Genomic DNA, 16,997 nt, shown 5'->3' on the forward strand with positions numbered 1-16,997 from the left:
CCACAGTTTATTGTGATCCACACAGTCAAAGGCTTTGGCATAGTCAATGAAGCAGAAATAGATGGTTTTCTGGAACTCTCTTGCTTTCTCCATGATCCAGCGGATGTTGGCAATTTGATCTCTGGTTCTTCTGCCTTTTCTAAAACCTGCTTGAACATCTGGGAGTTCACGGTTCACATATTGCTGAAGCCTGGCTTGGAGAATTTTGAGCATGACTTTACTAGCGTGTGAGATGAGTGCAAGGAGAAATTTAGAAGGTAACAAATGCACTACATTGTGATTACAGAAGAAAAATTTCTTCACACCACCTCATGAAGATGTTACAGATGCTCTGGTGGCAGACAACTGCAGTGAAGAAATTTTAGTCTCATTTTTGTTTTCTAAATACATATCAGGACGCTGGTCAAGGCTTTTTCTTATGGGATATTCAAAAGCTAATTTAAAAAACCTGTACAATTTAATAATTATTAACATTTGTGTTCTACCTGCATGAATTATCTAAACCCTTCCCATTTGTATGGCTCAAGTAATCCTAGTATGTATACAAATTAATAGACGAGGCAGGTACTATTATTGTGCCTACTTTTCAGTAATCTGAGGGCAAGGGAGGTGAAATAGTTTGCCCTTACTGACAGAACTTCTAATTCCCGAAGCTGGGATCTATTTTATATACAAGAGTTTCCAGAAAGCAAAAGTTCTCCCAGGCCATTCTGCTCTCCAGAAAGCAAAAGTTCTCCCAAGCCATTCTGCTCTTCCGTCCTCTTCTCGAGAAAGAACTCTTGAGGTTTCCTGACCGAATTTTGCAACAAATGCAGTTGTTAGCTCTTGTCTTGGTGCGGGGCCATTGGAGGCTCAGGCACCTCCCTCGTCCTTCGCTCCACTTCGACCACTCGCCTTCTTCCCTCTTCTCATTCCCCCGCGCCCCGCTCCCCTTCTTCCAGTCTCCTCTCTACCGTCCCAGCGGCGTCTTCTCGCTCTGTGCCCAGCGCCTGTCGACGGACAAACCGCGCGGTCGCGCCGGCGTGACGAAACCCGCGCGCCACCGCCCTGGGGCCGGGGAGAGGGGCGGGGCCGCAGGCCGGGCGGGCAGGCTGGCCGCCGGGGGCGGGGCCGCGGCCAGGGTCCAGCTCCGGGCCTCCGCGGCCATCGCTGCCTGCGCGGCTCCTCACCTTCGCCCGCCCCCAGCCCTCCCGAACCAAGTGGAGCCGGTTGGCGTCGGCAGCGTCGCCCCGAGGGGCACCGCGGCTTCAGGGGCTGGGCCTCCGCGCAGCGCAATGACAGTCGGTGCGAGAGCTCTGTGAGGCCGAGGCCGCGGCCGTGGCCCTGGGCGGCGGCGGGTCCGGGCCGGGTCCGCTCATGGTGCCGCCACGACACCATCCCGGGGCAGGAAGGCCAGGTAAGGAGGCACAGCAGGGCCGCGAAATCACTCGGAACCGAAGCCGGGCACCGAGGGCCCGAACCGCCCCACTCCTTAGCTTCTGGTAGCAGCCGAGGTGCTCTGACCGAAACGGCCACAGTGTCTGGGGACCTATTGAGGGGGAGGCTGACAGGGGCGCGCGAGCCCAGTCTAGACTCTGGTCGTTGAGGAAGCTGCCCGGCGCCGCCGCCTCAGGGCTTTAATCTCCTCCGGGGAGACGTCACTGCCTTAACTTTTTTTTTTCTCGTCGGAAAAAGGAAGATTCCCTCGAACAGCTGTTTCCCCACCCACCTCGTGAATGAGTATTTCAGATCGAAATAGTAGACCCAGTGACAGGGGTGGGTGGGGGAAGCGTGGAGGATCCTTTCCCTTGACCATGTGAGGTGCTTGGAAACGTGCCCTCAATACTCAAAAACAAATCACTTCCTCTCAAATCTGCCAAGTTCACTCAAGATCAGGGACGGAGAAGACACTTAGAAACAGGCGCGTGTCTAGGACACTGTCCCGGGGTTGGGTACCTCTGGAGAGAGTAGCAAGAGCGGCGAATCCAGTTCTGTGTTTATGAAACTATTATGAAGCTGTTCTTCACTAGTTAAGTATTCTTAAATATGCTGTTTGTTGAATTTTGCGTTTTTCTTTGTATCGTGTTCTTTGAGTATAATTTGAAATGTATAGTAGATAATATATAAGTCTAGAGAAAAATGTCATATTTCACGTAATTTGATATTCTTTAATTTGCTTTCATTTAAATGTGAAGAGTGAAAAAGAGCTTATGAGTCTTATTTTGAGTGGTTGATGTTTTCACAAGCATTATTCTGTGGTGATTTTTAGGTGTGCTGAGTTCTTCACCTCCGTTCAGACTCAGATCTGCTAAGTTTTCAGGCATTGCTCTTCAAGATCTCAGAAAGGCCTTTAAAATAAGGTAAATTCAACACTTTAAAAAAACAAAAACTGTATGACTTTGAACATTGGCTTAATAAATATCATACCTCTGTTGTACTTATATTCTCATTTTTATGTGGTTATTTTTTAAAGATCCTTTTTAATGTGATCTGTATCTTTCTACAAACAGACTGCAAATGGTGTGTGTGTTTATCATGAACCGAATGAATTCCCAGAGCAGTGGTTTCACTCAGCGGAAACGAATGGCTCTTGGGATTGTTATTCTCCTACTTGTTGATGTGATATGGGTTGCATCCTCAGAACTTACTTCGGTAGGTAAGCTTTATCTAGGAATGATGCTGTGTTATTGAAATATTGTTATATCTCTAGCCATTACCATCTCTCATGCCCACTTATGCGATAATTTGAATATTGTTAAATTTTCTTTTATAACAAACTAGTATCAATTCAAGTTGAAGCTGAAAGGATACTGTTTTTATTGTTTCATACAGTTTTCTTAAATCCCTAAAAGGAGGTTATTTAGAAAATGAGATACATGCCCATTTTCTTAATATTTGTGGGGTTTTTTCCCTAAATTTATTTCTTTTTTTATAAATACTATTTTCTAGTGGAACAACCATCCAGGAGTCACCATTAGTAGAAAGTGAAAATACTTTTGGACAAATGAGTGAAAGTGATCCGAGTTTTCATGTATGGTCACTATTGTACACATACATGGGTGCATGGACATTTATGTGTTTGCTGATTTAAATGTTCTTGTGAAGTATATGTATATTGCCTGTAATTAAATTTTATTTTGTTTTTATTGATGACCTATTGGTAGTAATGTGGTGTTTTGAGTTCACAAGCTAGTTTTTCTTTCAACTTGTATAGGTACTTTATTCACTTTGGTTAATGGTCCCTGCAAAAGTTTATTTTCAGGAATTACTGTTTCAACTTACATGTTGCTATCTTAAGGCAAAAGGAAGACTAGCATTTATAAAATGAACTTAAATGTCAAAGGAAGCAGTGTAATACTGCTGGTCATCCCACGTTGTAGCTAAGTAAATAGACATTGACATTGTATCTGATGAATAAATTTTTAGCCTTTTTGGAATTAGACTCTGGAATACATTAGGCCACTTAGGTGTGCTGAGTTCTTCACCTCCGTTCAGACTCAAATCTGCTAAGTTTTCAGGCATTGCTCTTCAAGATCTCAGAAAGGCCTTTAAAATAAGGTAAATTCAACACTTTAAAAAAACAAAAACTGTATGACTTTGAACATTGGCTTAATAAATATCATACCTCTGTTGTACTTATATTCTCATTTTTATGTGGTTATTTTTTAAAGATCCTTTTTAATGTGATCTGTATTTTTCTACAAACAGACTGCAAATGGTGTGTGTGTTTATCATGAACCGATTTTTCACTCTTCTACAACCTTTTTTTTTTAAGATTAGCATTCTATAGTTTAACTACAAAGAAATCTCTTTAATGTTGATAGGGAAATAAGCTTATCTTGAAATTTTTATTTTAGTTTTAAATAGTTTGTTCTTTATTTATTGTGTTGGTTACTTCCTTTGACATCACAACATGAGGCCAGTAATGGCTTCAAGTCTTACTTTGGATGATGCCAATTTGAACACTGTAAGTTCCTCATCAGTCTTTATGTAGTTGTTGAATAATCATATGATTATTGTCCAGATACAGTATTTAACTAGAGGTTATAAAATGTTGATTTTTCTAAGGGTTATTCCTTCTGCTTTTATTGGTTGGAATTCTTTAAGGAGAACTTTTCTGTAACTACTGTTTGGTTATCCTGAAACATGGTTCATATAGGAAAGTTTAGATAAATCTCTATTCCTTTTCTTTATTCATTTTAAACTAATGTTACCTAGCAACTTCCAGAAATAATCATTCAGCATTTTTTGTATATCATTAAACATTTATGGATTTTTGTATGTTTGATGTGTTTTAAATAACTGTGGTTATTAATTACTATATGTAAAATTAGATAGCCAATGGAAATTTGCTGTATTTGCTATATGACACAGGGAGCTCAGATCCACTGCTCTGTGACAACATAATGGATGGGATGGGGTGAGAGGTGGGATGGGGTGAGAGGTGGGAGGGAGGCTCGAGGGGGCGGGGACATACATATATGCCTACGGCTGATTCATGTTGATATATGGCAGAAACCATTACAATATTGTAAAGCAATTATCCTCCAATTAAAAATAAATAAATTTAAATTAAAAAAATAGAATTGTGCTTATTATCCCTTTGATGCTTAAACTGCCCTATCTTTGGCCAGTGGGAGCACCTTTAAATTGTCTCTAGTGTCCTTTCAGTAGGACCCCATCCTGTTTGTCTTCTGACACAAAATGTCCTAGACTTAACTCATACATTCCTGCCTCATACTTGGATTTGACCCTTTCTCCAAGGATCAATGGTTTTTTTGTTTTCAAAATGGTACAGATTATCATCTGGATTCTTGAGGTGCTCACATCTTCTGGGTTATTTTCTTTCTAGGGCTTTCAATGCACATAACTAGGATTTTTTTTTTTTTGAAATAAAAATTATGAGTTCTTTCTGATATTTTCAATTTAAATGATGATTACAAGGATATCCTATATAGCGCAGGAAACTATATTCAATACCATGTAATAACTTATAATGGAAAAGAATCTGAAAAAGAATATATGTTTTATGTATATATATACACACACAAAACTGAATCACTTTGCTGTACACCTGAAACTAACACAGCATTGTAAATCAACTATACTTTTAAAAAAATCAAACAAAAGTGATAATTGCAGGGTTTTTTAAAATAACTTCTTAATAGATTTAAACGTCATGCAGTTTTCTTATTAGCCCATACTTTCTCCTTGGCTTTCTTTGTGCTATTTCCTCTGTTTGGGCTATTATTTAGCCTTTCAGATATGGATCAAGAATAGCTTCTTTTGGAAAACTTCTATAACCTTCAAAATGATCTTTCTTTGGTACTCCCATGGTACCCTGTATCCCACTGTCATGGTGTTAACATATTACACTGTGTATTCTTCGTATCTATATCTATCTGTAAATATAAAATCTGTATCTTTATATCTCCTCTCAGGAAAGCCTGTCTTATTTTGCCTTAGCCCCTAGTTTAGATACTGTTTCATAGTAGGTTTTCAGTGCAAACTGAAAACTTTTATTGCAAGTTGTTTAGAAATATTATGCTTTGCGTGTAAGGAAAAGACAATATTCAGAAATGAATTCAAAATAGTTTTGTAATCTATTTTGATCTTTCCAAATGAACATTTAGAGTTAAAAATCATATAATAGTCTTATTTTATTGAAAATGAGTAATAAGGTTTGTCTCATAGTTTGTGTAACTGTTTTCCTCCACAGTATGTTTTTACTCAGTACAACAAACCATTCTTCAGCACCTTTGCAAAAACGTCTATGTTTGTTCTGTACCTTTTGGGCTTTATAGTTTGGAAGCCATGGAGACAACAGTGTACAAGAGGATTTCGAGGAAAGAATGCTACTTTTGTAAGTTTTAAATTTCAAGTGTTTGTTGGAGACGGGGTTTTCAATTTTTCAAAGTACTAGTTTCTTGAAAGATGTCAGATTTTAAGTTGTTCAGTTAAATGAGTGAAAATAGCATGATATAAAAAAAACCTACTTTTGTCCATACTTTAAAATTTTTTCTAATCAGCGTGGTGTCAGAATATTTTGTGAGAGATCAAAGGTACGTAACCAGTTTCTTTCCCTTACCTCATGATATCCTCTGAGTTGTTAAATATTATTTAACTGCTGCTGCTGCTAAGTCACTTCAGTCGTGTCCGACTCTGTGTGACCCCATAGACGGAAGCCCACCAGGCTCCCTCTTCCCTAGCCCACATCAATTAATGTGGAGAAAATGATGGAAGAAAAGGGATAAGAAGAGTATCTAGAGTTTTGGTCATTTGCAGACTAGATGAATATCATCTAATTAGTTGATTATAGAAGAAAAATAATCCAAAGTTTGTATGTTAAAATGAAAATAACATATTTCAGGGCATTTTTCAGACGTTTGGCTAATCAAATTATATTCTTTCATTAATGTGACATAACATGCTTGTTTTTAAGTGTTGGAAAAAATGACAGTTTATATAGTGATATATCTTCCTTGTAGTGGAAACTGAATTTTTGATAATTAAGAATATAAAACTATCTCTTACATTAATTCTTTTCTTTTTCTTTTCTTTTTTTTTTAGATTCTCTATCCCTCTCTTTCTTTTTAAAATTGTGGTAACATATGCATAACATCAAATTTACCATTTTAATCATTTTTTTCTTTTACCCTATTTTTTATTGTACTCAAATAATATATAACATAAAATTTACTATTTTAACCATTTTAAAATGTGTAGTTCAGTGGAATTAAGTACATTTATTTTGCTGTGTAACCATTACCACTATCCATCTCCAGAACTTTTTTGTCATCCCAAGCAGAAACTCTGCTTGAATGCTCACTCTTTCCTTCCCCCAGCTCCTGGTAACCATTGTTTTATTTTCTATTTCCATTTATCCTTTTCTTTTATGTATACTACTTTTTGTGAATTAAGACAATATTATTTCCTGTCTTACCTAATGAATGCATGCTTGAGAAATGAGCTTTTTAGATTTTTATTGGGCTTTTCAGTAATTTTTGAGGTAAAGACTAGGAATTATACTTCTGTGCACAAAAACTTACCAAAATTATGAATGTGTATTTTACTTTGTAAAAATTAAGATGTATACATTGTAGAAGTGCATGTTCATTGTAGTATTACATGTAGGAATATGTTACATGTGTATTAATACATGTACATTGTTAAACATTTTAAAGATATAAAGGAACAAAACAAAGAAAATAATAAATTCTACCATTCAAGGAATAATCACTGACAGTATTTTGGCATATACATTGCCGTTGTTTTACATGTGTGTATTTTTATTTCACTTTTTTACAAAAATGAAATTGTACTGTTACATCCTGTTTTATTACTTGCTTTTTGTGCTTGATAATATATCACGAACAGCTTTTTATGAAACTTAACATTGCTGGAACATTTTTCAGTGTTAAGTTTTTTTTAATTGCAGTAGTAATAAAGTTCATTGTTGGAGACAAATTATGTTAACAGGAAGAATAAGAATAATCTATTCATACTCTTACCTTTCTAAGACTACTATAAATATTTGATACTATCCGTAGATATCTATTTATATGTATATATTAAAAAAGATTTATAGCAGAAATAGGTTTGGTCTATATATATTGCTTTCTAACCTGACTTGATTTTTCATTTACTATATCATGAATACTTTTCCAGACTAATAAATAAACATTTGTTATCATTGTTTCCTACTTTATTTAACTAACAGTTTTTAGAGTGTTTTCACTTTCTCTTTTGTTGTAAATAAATAGGAATGCCTTTGTATTCATATGTAATTTACTTAGGCTGAATTCCTAAAAGCATAATTGCTGGCTAAAACACTAGTGTCATTTTATAGCTTTTGATTCCTTTCACTAAATTAGCATCTATAGTAGTTTCACCTGATTCATGTCTGTTAGCAATGGCAAGCCACTCCAGTACTCTTGCCTAGAAAATCCCATGGACGGAGGAGCCTGATAGGCTGCAGTCCATGGGGTCGCTACGAGTCAGACATGACTGAGCGACTTCACTTTCCCGTTTCACTTTCACACATTGGAGAAGGAAATGGCAACCCACTCCAGTGTTCTTGCCTGGAGAATCCCAGGGACGGGGGAGCCTGATGGGCTGCCGTCTATGGGGTCACACAGAGTCGGACACGACTGAAGTGACTTAGCAGCAGCAGTGTATAAGATTGAACTGTTAGCAAAACCCTAATGATTTGCCAGTAGAATAGGTAGGCAGTGGTATCTTGTTTAATTTGCATGTTTTTGGTTACTTTTTTCATGTGTTTGTTGCATAATAGAATTCTTCTGTGAGTTGTCCATATCTTGTCCATTATGACTCTTCCTTACTGATTTGAGCTGTGCCTCACATCAGTTCTACTTTGTAACATGAGTTTAATCGAATTTTATGTCTCATAATTTGTAGTTTGCTGATGCCGAAGGGTACTTTGCTGCTTGCACAACAGATACAACTATGAATAGTTCTTTGGTAAGTGTTTCTTTTCTCGTCAGGGAGCGACTGGGTGGAGTGACCATGGTGGGAAGGACTGAAATAACTTTGATAGCACCACAACTATGTTAAGATAGTTATATCTCCATGTTAGGTGCTCTCCACAAGTGTTGTAATTTGGTACTTTTCTTTCCTTAGAGATACCTGGGGCCTAGAAGCAAGCAATTCAGCCACTTCTAAGAGGAGAAGGGAAGAGAAAATTAGTTGAGTGAAAAGAGAAAAGGAGGTCCTTTGTTTCTTACCAGCTTTGTCACATCATGTTTGTTATATTTTATTACTTAGAAGCAAATGCATTTACTTGAAACAGACTCTATAAGCAGATTGTGTGTTCATTTCACAAATTTTTAAGAGCACTTATGTTAAATACTTCTTCTAGACTCTTGAAATACAGCTTATGTTCCAGTGTGTGTTTGAGGAAGGGAGAGAGATAATAAACAAGCTTACAAAGGAATTAACATAGTCACTCTATTTAAGCATTTATAATCTTGTTGGAGACAGTATGTAAAAATACTGTTTTTAGATAATTACTAAGGTATCCATTTAAAATGTATCTTCCAAGTGTGGTGTTCTATTTGAGAAAGATTTTAAAGTTACTCTAAAATTTAGTACCAATTTATGAAACACTGGCTTGGTGACTTTATTGAAAGTACTGTTTTTTAGTTCATCTGGCTCTTAGAACTGTGGTTGCTTGCAAGATAGGTTACTCGGTGCAGTGTTGCTGCTGCTGCTGCTGAGTCACTTCAGTCGTGTCCGACTCTGTGTGACCCCACAGACGGAAGCCCACCAGGCTCCCCCGTCCCTGGGATTCTCCAGGCAAGAACACTGGAGTGGGTTGCCATTTCCTTCTCCAATGTGTGAAAGTGAAAAGTGAAAGTGAAGTCGCTCAGTTGTGTCCGACCCTTAGCGACCCCATGGACTGCAGCCTACCAGGCTCCTCCATCCATGGGATTTTCTAGGCAAGAGTACTGGAGTGGCTTGCCATTGCCTTCTCCGTCGGTGCAGTGTAGGGTTTGTTAAACTTAGAGAAAGTGTCATTTCTTTTCTTTCTGGGATCCTTAGTGTCAACAAGACTAATAACTGGGAATTCCCCGATGGTCAAGTGGTTAGGACCCTGTGCGTTTACTACCGAGGGCATGTGTTTGATCCATGATCAGGGAACTAAGATATCACAAAGCTGCGCAGTGCAGCAAAAAACAAAACGAAAACAAAATACAAAATACAACAGCAAAAAGAAAACTAGGAGAAGAAAACACAAGACTAGTATCAGTTGTCTCTGTCAGTGTAGAAGACAGAGTTGAAATGGCAATCTACTCTTCTACAGATGCTGTGCTGTGCTCAGTCGTGTCTGACTCTTGGGACCCCATGAACTATAGCCCTCCAGGCTCCTCTGTCCATGGGATTTTCCAGGCAAGAATACTGGAGTGGATTGATCTTCCCAACGCAGGGATCAAATCCTATCTCTTGCGTCTCTTGTATTGCAATATTGCAGATGAATTCTTTATCACTGTGCCACCAGGGCAGCCCTACTCTTTTGCTAATTTTTGCTGTTATCTGTAAGATGGACCTGTCAAATTGTTCTTGGCCAAATGCTGTAATGCAACAAAGAGACTCTGTTTCCAAATCCCGTTATCTCTTCATTTACTGAATATTTTTAATTGACAGAGTCTGTATCCAGAGTTAAAAAAAATAAAAAATATTTTATGTTGATTTAAGAAACAGCATCTTTGGAGAATTGTACCTTGAATACAGATCATCTGAGAAACATTTGCAAAAACAGTTGAGGCATTTAGAACCACTTAAAAATGTAGAAAGAAAGCTGAGCACTGAAGAATTGATGCTTTTGAACTGTGGTGTTGGAGAGGACTCTTGAGAGTCCCTTGGACTGCAAGGAGATATAACCAGTCCATCCTAGAGGAGATCTGTCCTGGGTGTTCATTGGAAGGACTGATGTTGAAGCTGAGATTCCAGTACTTTGGCCACCTGATGTAAAGAGCTGACTAATTTGAAAAGACCCTGATGCTGGGAAAGATTGAGGGCAGGAGGAGAAGGGGACGACAGAGGATGAGATGGTTGGATGGCATCACTGACTCAATGGACATGGTTTTGGGTGGACTCTGGGAGTTGGTGATTGACAGGGAGGCCTGGCATGCTGCAGTTCATGGGGTTGCAAAGAGTCGAATACGACTGAGCGACTGAACTGAACTGAGCTGAAAAATGTAGATCTTTAGAGCATGGTTAGACAAACCTGAATTTAATTCTGTTGTCTACCACTCAGTTATTTTATATCTCAACTTCTAGAAAAATTCCTTTGAAATTTCACTTTATAGAGTTGTTGTGAGGACTAATGAGAAATGTAAGTTTACCTTCCCTGGACATGATAAGTAAGAACTGATAAGAGGAAGCTATTTTTCTATCTATTAATCTAGTTAAGATTTTTAGGAATTTTTGGTGTTAGGTGACTCTAGTAAGGGGAAGCAATTTGGCAAATTTGTATACATATTATACGTGTGATTATCTGTTCATTGTCTGCCTTCCCTTTTAGACTGACTGATCATTGAGAACAGAGGTTTTGTTTCTATTCACTGTTTTATCCCCATGACCTAGAACAGTACCTGACACAGTAGGAACTCAATATGTGTATCTTAAAAGAATGATTGAAAAGGAATGGGAGATAATCTATTAGCTGAGAGAGGTCTGTTTTTATGATATTTAAATGTTAAATATCATAATGTGCCAGTGCTGTCCGATTACGTTTCTAAACTTTAAACTTGTTCTTTCTGTCTTTGTACCTGAGTGGATCATTTGAGTTTCCTTTTTAAGTTTTGAAAATTCATTTTAGGAAAATTATGCTGTATAAGCATGGTGGTGAAAGTCTCTGTTTTGGGTGGTATCTGTGTCTATAAACCATTCACTTAAATTTAGCCAGTGTATCAGATATTATACTTGCTGTTTATATTTGTTTCTGTTTTTGCTGCATTCCAGAGTGAGCCTCTATATGTTCCTGTGAAATTTCATGATCTTCCAAGTGAAAAACCTGAGAACACAAATATTGATGCTGAAAAAAGTAAGCAAAACTTAGATTTTCATAATTTAGAAATGGATGAAAATTTTAGCTTTTCGTTCAAGCCTTTCCAGTACTTAGTGGTTCTGTGGGTTGCCTGAGATCACCTGGCAGGTCTTCTGTTCCATGTGGTATTGGCTCAACCTGTAGTTGTCTGGTTGTTTGACTGGAAGTTTTCATTAATTCAGTGAAAATAGCTTCCAAATACTAGAAATCTCTATGGTGTTATTATAAACATAGATCTATTTTTTAATGAACAATATCTTCTCCAACCAGGCCGTCAAAGATGTTGATAGCGAATTATGGGAGTTTTGCTAGTTGTGAATGTGATAAGGAAAGCCAGCTTCAGTGTATGGTACAGAACTTATCCATGATATTCTCTTCCAGGTAGTGGAATTGCAGAAGAATGTTCTGCATGCTTGAGAATTATTTTCTCATAAATTGAATATCTATGAGGAAAAGTCCAAATAAGCTTTTTCTATAAATGCCGGGCTGGATGAGTTACAAGCTGAAATCAAGATTGCCAGGAGAAATAACGACCTCTGATATGCAGATGATACCACTCTAATGTCAGAAAGCGTAGAGGAACTAAAGAGCCTCTTGATGAGGGTGAAACAGGAGAGTGAAAAAGCTGGTTTAAAACTCAGTATTAAAAAAGTTAAGATCATAGCATGTTGTCCCATCACTTCATGGCAACTAGAAGCAGAAAAGATGGAAGCAGTGACAGATTTCCTCTTCTTGAGCTCTAAAATCATTACTCTACTAGGTCCTAGTCAGAGTCAAAGGTCCTAGTCAAAGCTATGTTTTTTCCAGTAGTCGTGTATAGATGTGAGAGTTGGACCAAAAAGAAGGCTGAGTGTGAAAGAATTGAAGCTTTTGAACTATAGTTTTGGAGAAGACTCTTGAGAATCCTTTGGACTACAAGGAGATCAAACCAGTTAATCAAAGGGAATCAGTCCTGAGTATTCATTGGAAGGACTGATGCTGAAGCTGAAACTCGAATACTTTGGCCACCTGATGCAAAGAACCAACTCATTGGAAAAGACCTTGATGCTGGGAAAGGTTGAAGGCAGAAGGAGAGGGCCACAGAGGACGAGATGGTCGGATGGCATCACTGATTCACTGGACAAGAACTTGAGCAAACTGTGGGAGATGGTGAGGGACAGGGAGGCCTGGTATACTGCAGTCCATGGGGTCGCAAAGAGTTAGACATGACTTTGTGAACTGAACAACATAAACGCTAAAATAATATTCATACTATATCCTGAATCAGGCAGTTGTGTGTGCATACAGTTGAAGAAACTATTTGAATATTGGTCTCATTTAAAAAATCTTCAAAATGGTTTATAAATTGAAACATTTTTCCTGCAAACTCTTTGGAATAAGCAGAGCTGTCCCATATAATAATGTAACTGTTTTTTTTGGATTGTTCAAATGTGACCATGAAAGAAAAAGTGAAAGTGAAGTCACTCAGTCGTGTCCGACCCTTAGTGACCCCACGGACTGCAGCCTACCAGCCTCCTCCATCCATGGGATTTTCTAGGCAAGAGTACTGGATTGCCTCATTAAATTATATATATTTATCATTATATTAAAACTTGTGACTTTTGTTGGGTGTGAGGGGAAATGTTTAATGATTTTGTACTATACTTTTCCTTTTAAGTTCCCAAAAAGTCTCGTGTAAGATTTAGTAATATTATGGAGATTCGACAACTTCCATCAAGCCATGCATTGGAAGCTAAGTTGTCTCGCATGTCATATCCTACTGTGAAAGAACAAGAATCCTTACTCAAAACTGTGGGGAAACTTACAGCAACTCAAGTAGCAAAAATTAGCTTTTTTTTTTGCTTTGTGGTAAGTCTTCTCTTTATTATATGTTTGGAATTTGAATTTTAAGACAGTATACATACCAACAATATACTATGGAAGTGTAAGACAATTTAGGTTACTTAATCATGACTCTAAACTTTGTTATCTGTCATCAGAAGGAAATTAGAGTATTAAAGTTAATAAATGCTAGTCATATGTGAAATAATTTAATAAATACTGTACATTGCAACTACTCATATATATATTTAGAATTTGAATAATGAATATTTATTTTATACTATGATATATATTAATACAAATGCTAGTAAATATCCAGATAAGAGTTTGCGTTGACTGCATTGATTTCTTTGAATAATTGCTTTTGTAGTTTTACTTTCAATTCGTATGTGTGCTGTCACTTCAGTTGTGTCTCAATCTTTGCAAACTTACGGACTGTAGCCCACCAGGCTCCTCTGTCCATGGGATTCTCCAGGCAAGAATACTGGAGTGGGTTGCCATTTCCTTGTCCAGGGGATCTTCCCAACCCAGGGGTCAAACCCGGGTCTCTTATGTCTACTGCATTGACAGGCGGGTTCTTTACCACTAGTGCCACCTGGGAAGCCATATAAATGTGGTCAAAATTTTACAAGTATTCATAGTAAACATTTTTTCAGAATATTTTATTATATTATAGCTTCTCAATTATTTTGATATAGAAACCGAAAAATATGCTTAATGTTTCACACAAAAAATTCATTTAGCAAATAAAATATTATTTTAGACAGGGAGGCCTGGCGTGCTGTGATTCATGGGGTTGCAAAGAGTCGGACACAACTGAGCGACTGAACTGAACTGAACTGAACTGAATTGTGGATTAGACAACTTGTCTGAGTTAGTAAAAACTCTGATTTACAATTTAAAAATGAATTTTAATGCTCAACCTATTCCAAGGTTGTTTTTTATGAACCTTTAGGATTTAAATATATACTGAACATTTAAAAACACTAGGTAGTGATGCAGTGCTAATGTCAATATTATTAGCCTGATTTATTAGTTTTGTTTTTTTTTACATTACAGTTTTGCTTCATATATACTGCATAGCCAATTTTTCACCATCCTCTGCCTGAATAACCTCTGTTTTAGTGATACCTTGATTAATATATTCAGGAATGCAAATCAAAGAATCTTTGGGAGTTGTAATATGGTAACTGCATATGTAATGAGGTTAACTTAAAGGCTCATGTATTTAGATTATGCTATTATGATTTCCGTTACCTTGTTTTAAATGTGTAAGGCAAGACTAAAATTAATTAACTTTATCTCTTAACTTTTAAAGGAGACATGAGGTGAAACGCAAAGAATCTATATAGTAAAAGTTTAAAAGGAGGAGGGAGATAAGAACCAGATTAAACAGATAATGTCTGTATAGGGGCAAACTGTGGAATGGGTTGATTATGTCAGGAACTTTCACTGAAAGAAAGCACACAATTTATCTCTAGGCAGTTTGACAGGAAGGAAAGAAGGAAACCTTTCTGATTTACATAGCTTGTTGTCTATTAAAAAGAAGTATTTCTCTTTATTGATAAAGTTAACTTTTCCCAACTCAAAACTGAGAGAATAAATTTCATAGGCAGTAAGACATTGTTCTGTATAGTAGATTTACAGGTAGATATGCGCCTGTAAAGATTGAAGTAAAATATACATAGATTGAAGTGAAATATACATATTTTAGAAAGATTGAAGTAAAATATGCATATCACAAAGCTTACTATTTTAATTATTTTTAAGTGTACAGCTCAGTGGCATTAAATACATTCACACTGTTTTGCAAACATCTCCAGTGCCTGTCAGGAGAACTTTTTTCATCTTGCAAAACTGAAACTCTGTACTGATTAAAGGATAACTTCCCTTTCCCACCTCCCTCAGCCGCTGACAGCTACCATTTTATTTTTTGTCTTTGTGAGCTTGACTGCTCTGAGTACCTCATTTAAATAGAATTATACAACATTTTTCCTCTTGTGACTGGCTTATTTCACTTTATAATTTAATAAATTATTCTTATTCTTCAAGGCTTATCTTTGTAGCTTATGTCAGAATATTTTTCTTTTTAAGGCTATATAATAGTCCATTCTGTGTATATACCACATTTTGTTTATGTGTTCATCCATTGATGTACACTTGGATTGCTTCCACTTTTGATAGTCTTTTTTTAAAAATCAACCTTAAGTAAATTATTAATATAAGAGCAGGGAGCTATGTTAATCTTTAGTAAAGGCATTTCTGTAGGAAGTTAGAGTAGTATAGTCCAGGAATTCAACTTTTTAGAAACCTGACTCAATAGAGTGATAAGTTTAGTTGAGGTCTTGAGCAGTGCTAGTCAGTAGAAATATAATGTGAGCCTCAAATATCGGTCATATATGTATTTTTAAATTTTAAAAAAAGAGAAAGTTATTTTTTTTCTTGTATCTTTATTTGAGAATTATTTGAAAATTTAGATGTTTTAGAATTTTGCCAACCATAAATGAGTTTTTGTATTCCATCAACTGCAGGGCCCATGATGAGGCTTTGTACTTAGTATGATGTCTTTCATCTTTGGCCTTTGAAATACTTTATGGGCCTTAATTAATTATTTGTTTTTCTTTTATTGGAGCATAATTACTTTACAACGTTGTGTTAGTTTCTGCTGTGCAAAGTGAATCAACTATATGTATACATATATTCCTTCTCTCTTGAGCCTCCCTCCGACCCGCTCCATCCTACTCCTCTAGGTCATCACAGAGCACTGAGCTGAGATCCCTGTGCTATATAGCAACTTTCCACTAGCTATCTGTTTTATACATGGTAGTGTATGTATGTCAATCCTAACCTCCCAATTCGTCCCACTCTCCCCTCCCCAGCTGTATCCACAGGTCCGTTCTCTTAAGTCTGCATCTCAGTTTCTACCCTGCAAATAGGTTCATTGGTACCATTTTTCTAGATTCCATATTATTCGTTAATATATGATATTTGTTTTTCTCTTTGTGAGTTACTTCACTCTGTGTGACAGACTCTAGGTCCATCCACACCACATAAGTAAAGTTAATTTTAATACTATATTTTTATTTAATCCACCATATAGAAAACACTTCAACATACTGTTGATATAAAGATGATTGATGAGATAGTTTGGATTCTTTTTTTGTACTAAAATCTCCAAAAATTTCAATTTTTAAATATTTCTTTTTCTATTTCATTTCTGTTTTTATTTCAATTTCTAAACATTTCAATTCAAGCTAGCCACATTTCATTTGCTTAATAGTGACATGTGGCTAGTGGCTAGTGTATTGGACATTGCAGTTCAAAAGGAGTTAATAATTACTGTATTTGCCAGCCCTCCTTTAATTATTTTGTCTTGTTAAGACTTATGGTGTTATAGTTTTTTTCTGTAAAATATAATTAGGTCTCACAGGCTTTTATGCTAGTTTTAAAATTAATTACCACTCATGAAATAATGAAGTATTATATAAATTATTTGTGATAGCTCAATTATTAGTAAGTGGTTGTCCTCAACTCTGAAATAATGAAGAGAAACATTGTAAAAATAATTTTTCCTGGAGGGTAATTGAGATGGTCTTCCTTTGTGATGAGGCTGAGAGCCAGAGAATGG

The 16,997-nt window shown here is 36.8% G+C and overlaps 1 protein-coding gene across 1 annotated transcript in view; it reads left to right on the forward strand.

Annotated features, from left to right (window-relative positions):
• The first annotated feature begins 1,120 nt into the window (after nucleotides 1–1,120).
• The window catches only part of SLC35F5 (solute carrier family 35 member F5), a 39,029-nt gene continuing 23,152 nt past the window's right edge, over nucleotides 1,121–16,997 (forward strand). Inside the window, exons 1-7 of the mRNA XM_055397883.2 lie at nucleotides 1,121–1,396; nucleotides 2,249–2,339; nucleotides 2,490–2,631; nucleotides 5,699–5,842; nucleotides 8,398–8,460; nucleotides 11,464–11,545; nucleotides 13,206–13,396. Of these exons, the coding sequence (XP_055253858.2) occupies nucleotides 1,357–1,396; nucleotides 2,249–2,339; nucleotides 2,490–2,631; nucleotides 5,699–5,842; nucleotides 8,398–8,460; nucleotides 11,464–11,545; nucleotides 13,206–13,396 (753 nt within the window). The 5' untranslated portion in view covers nucleotides 1,121–1,356. The remainder of the gene's footprint in view (nucleotides 1,397–2,248; nucleotides 2,340–2,489; nucleotides 2,632–5,698; nucleotides 5,843–8,397; nucleotides 8,461–11,463; nucleotides 11,546–13,205; nucleotides 13,397–16,997) is intronic.

The sequence above is a fragment of the Moschus berezovskii genome, chromosome 2 (genome assembly GCF_049115385.1).
Source record: "Moschus berezovskii isolate FMDL1 chromosome 2, NW_MosBer_1.0, whole genome shotgun sequence".
NCBI lineage: Eukaryota > Metazoa > Chordata > Mammalia > Artiodactyla > Moschidae > Moschus > Moschus berezovskii.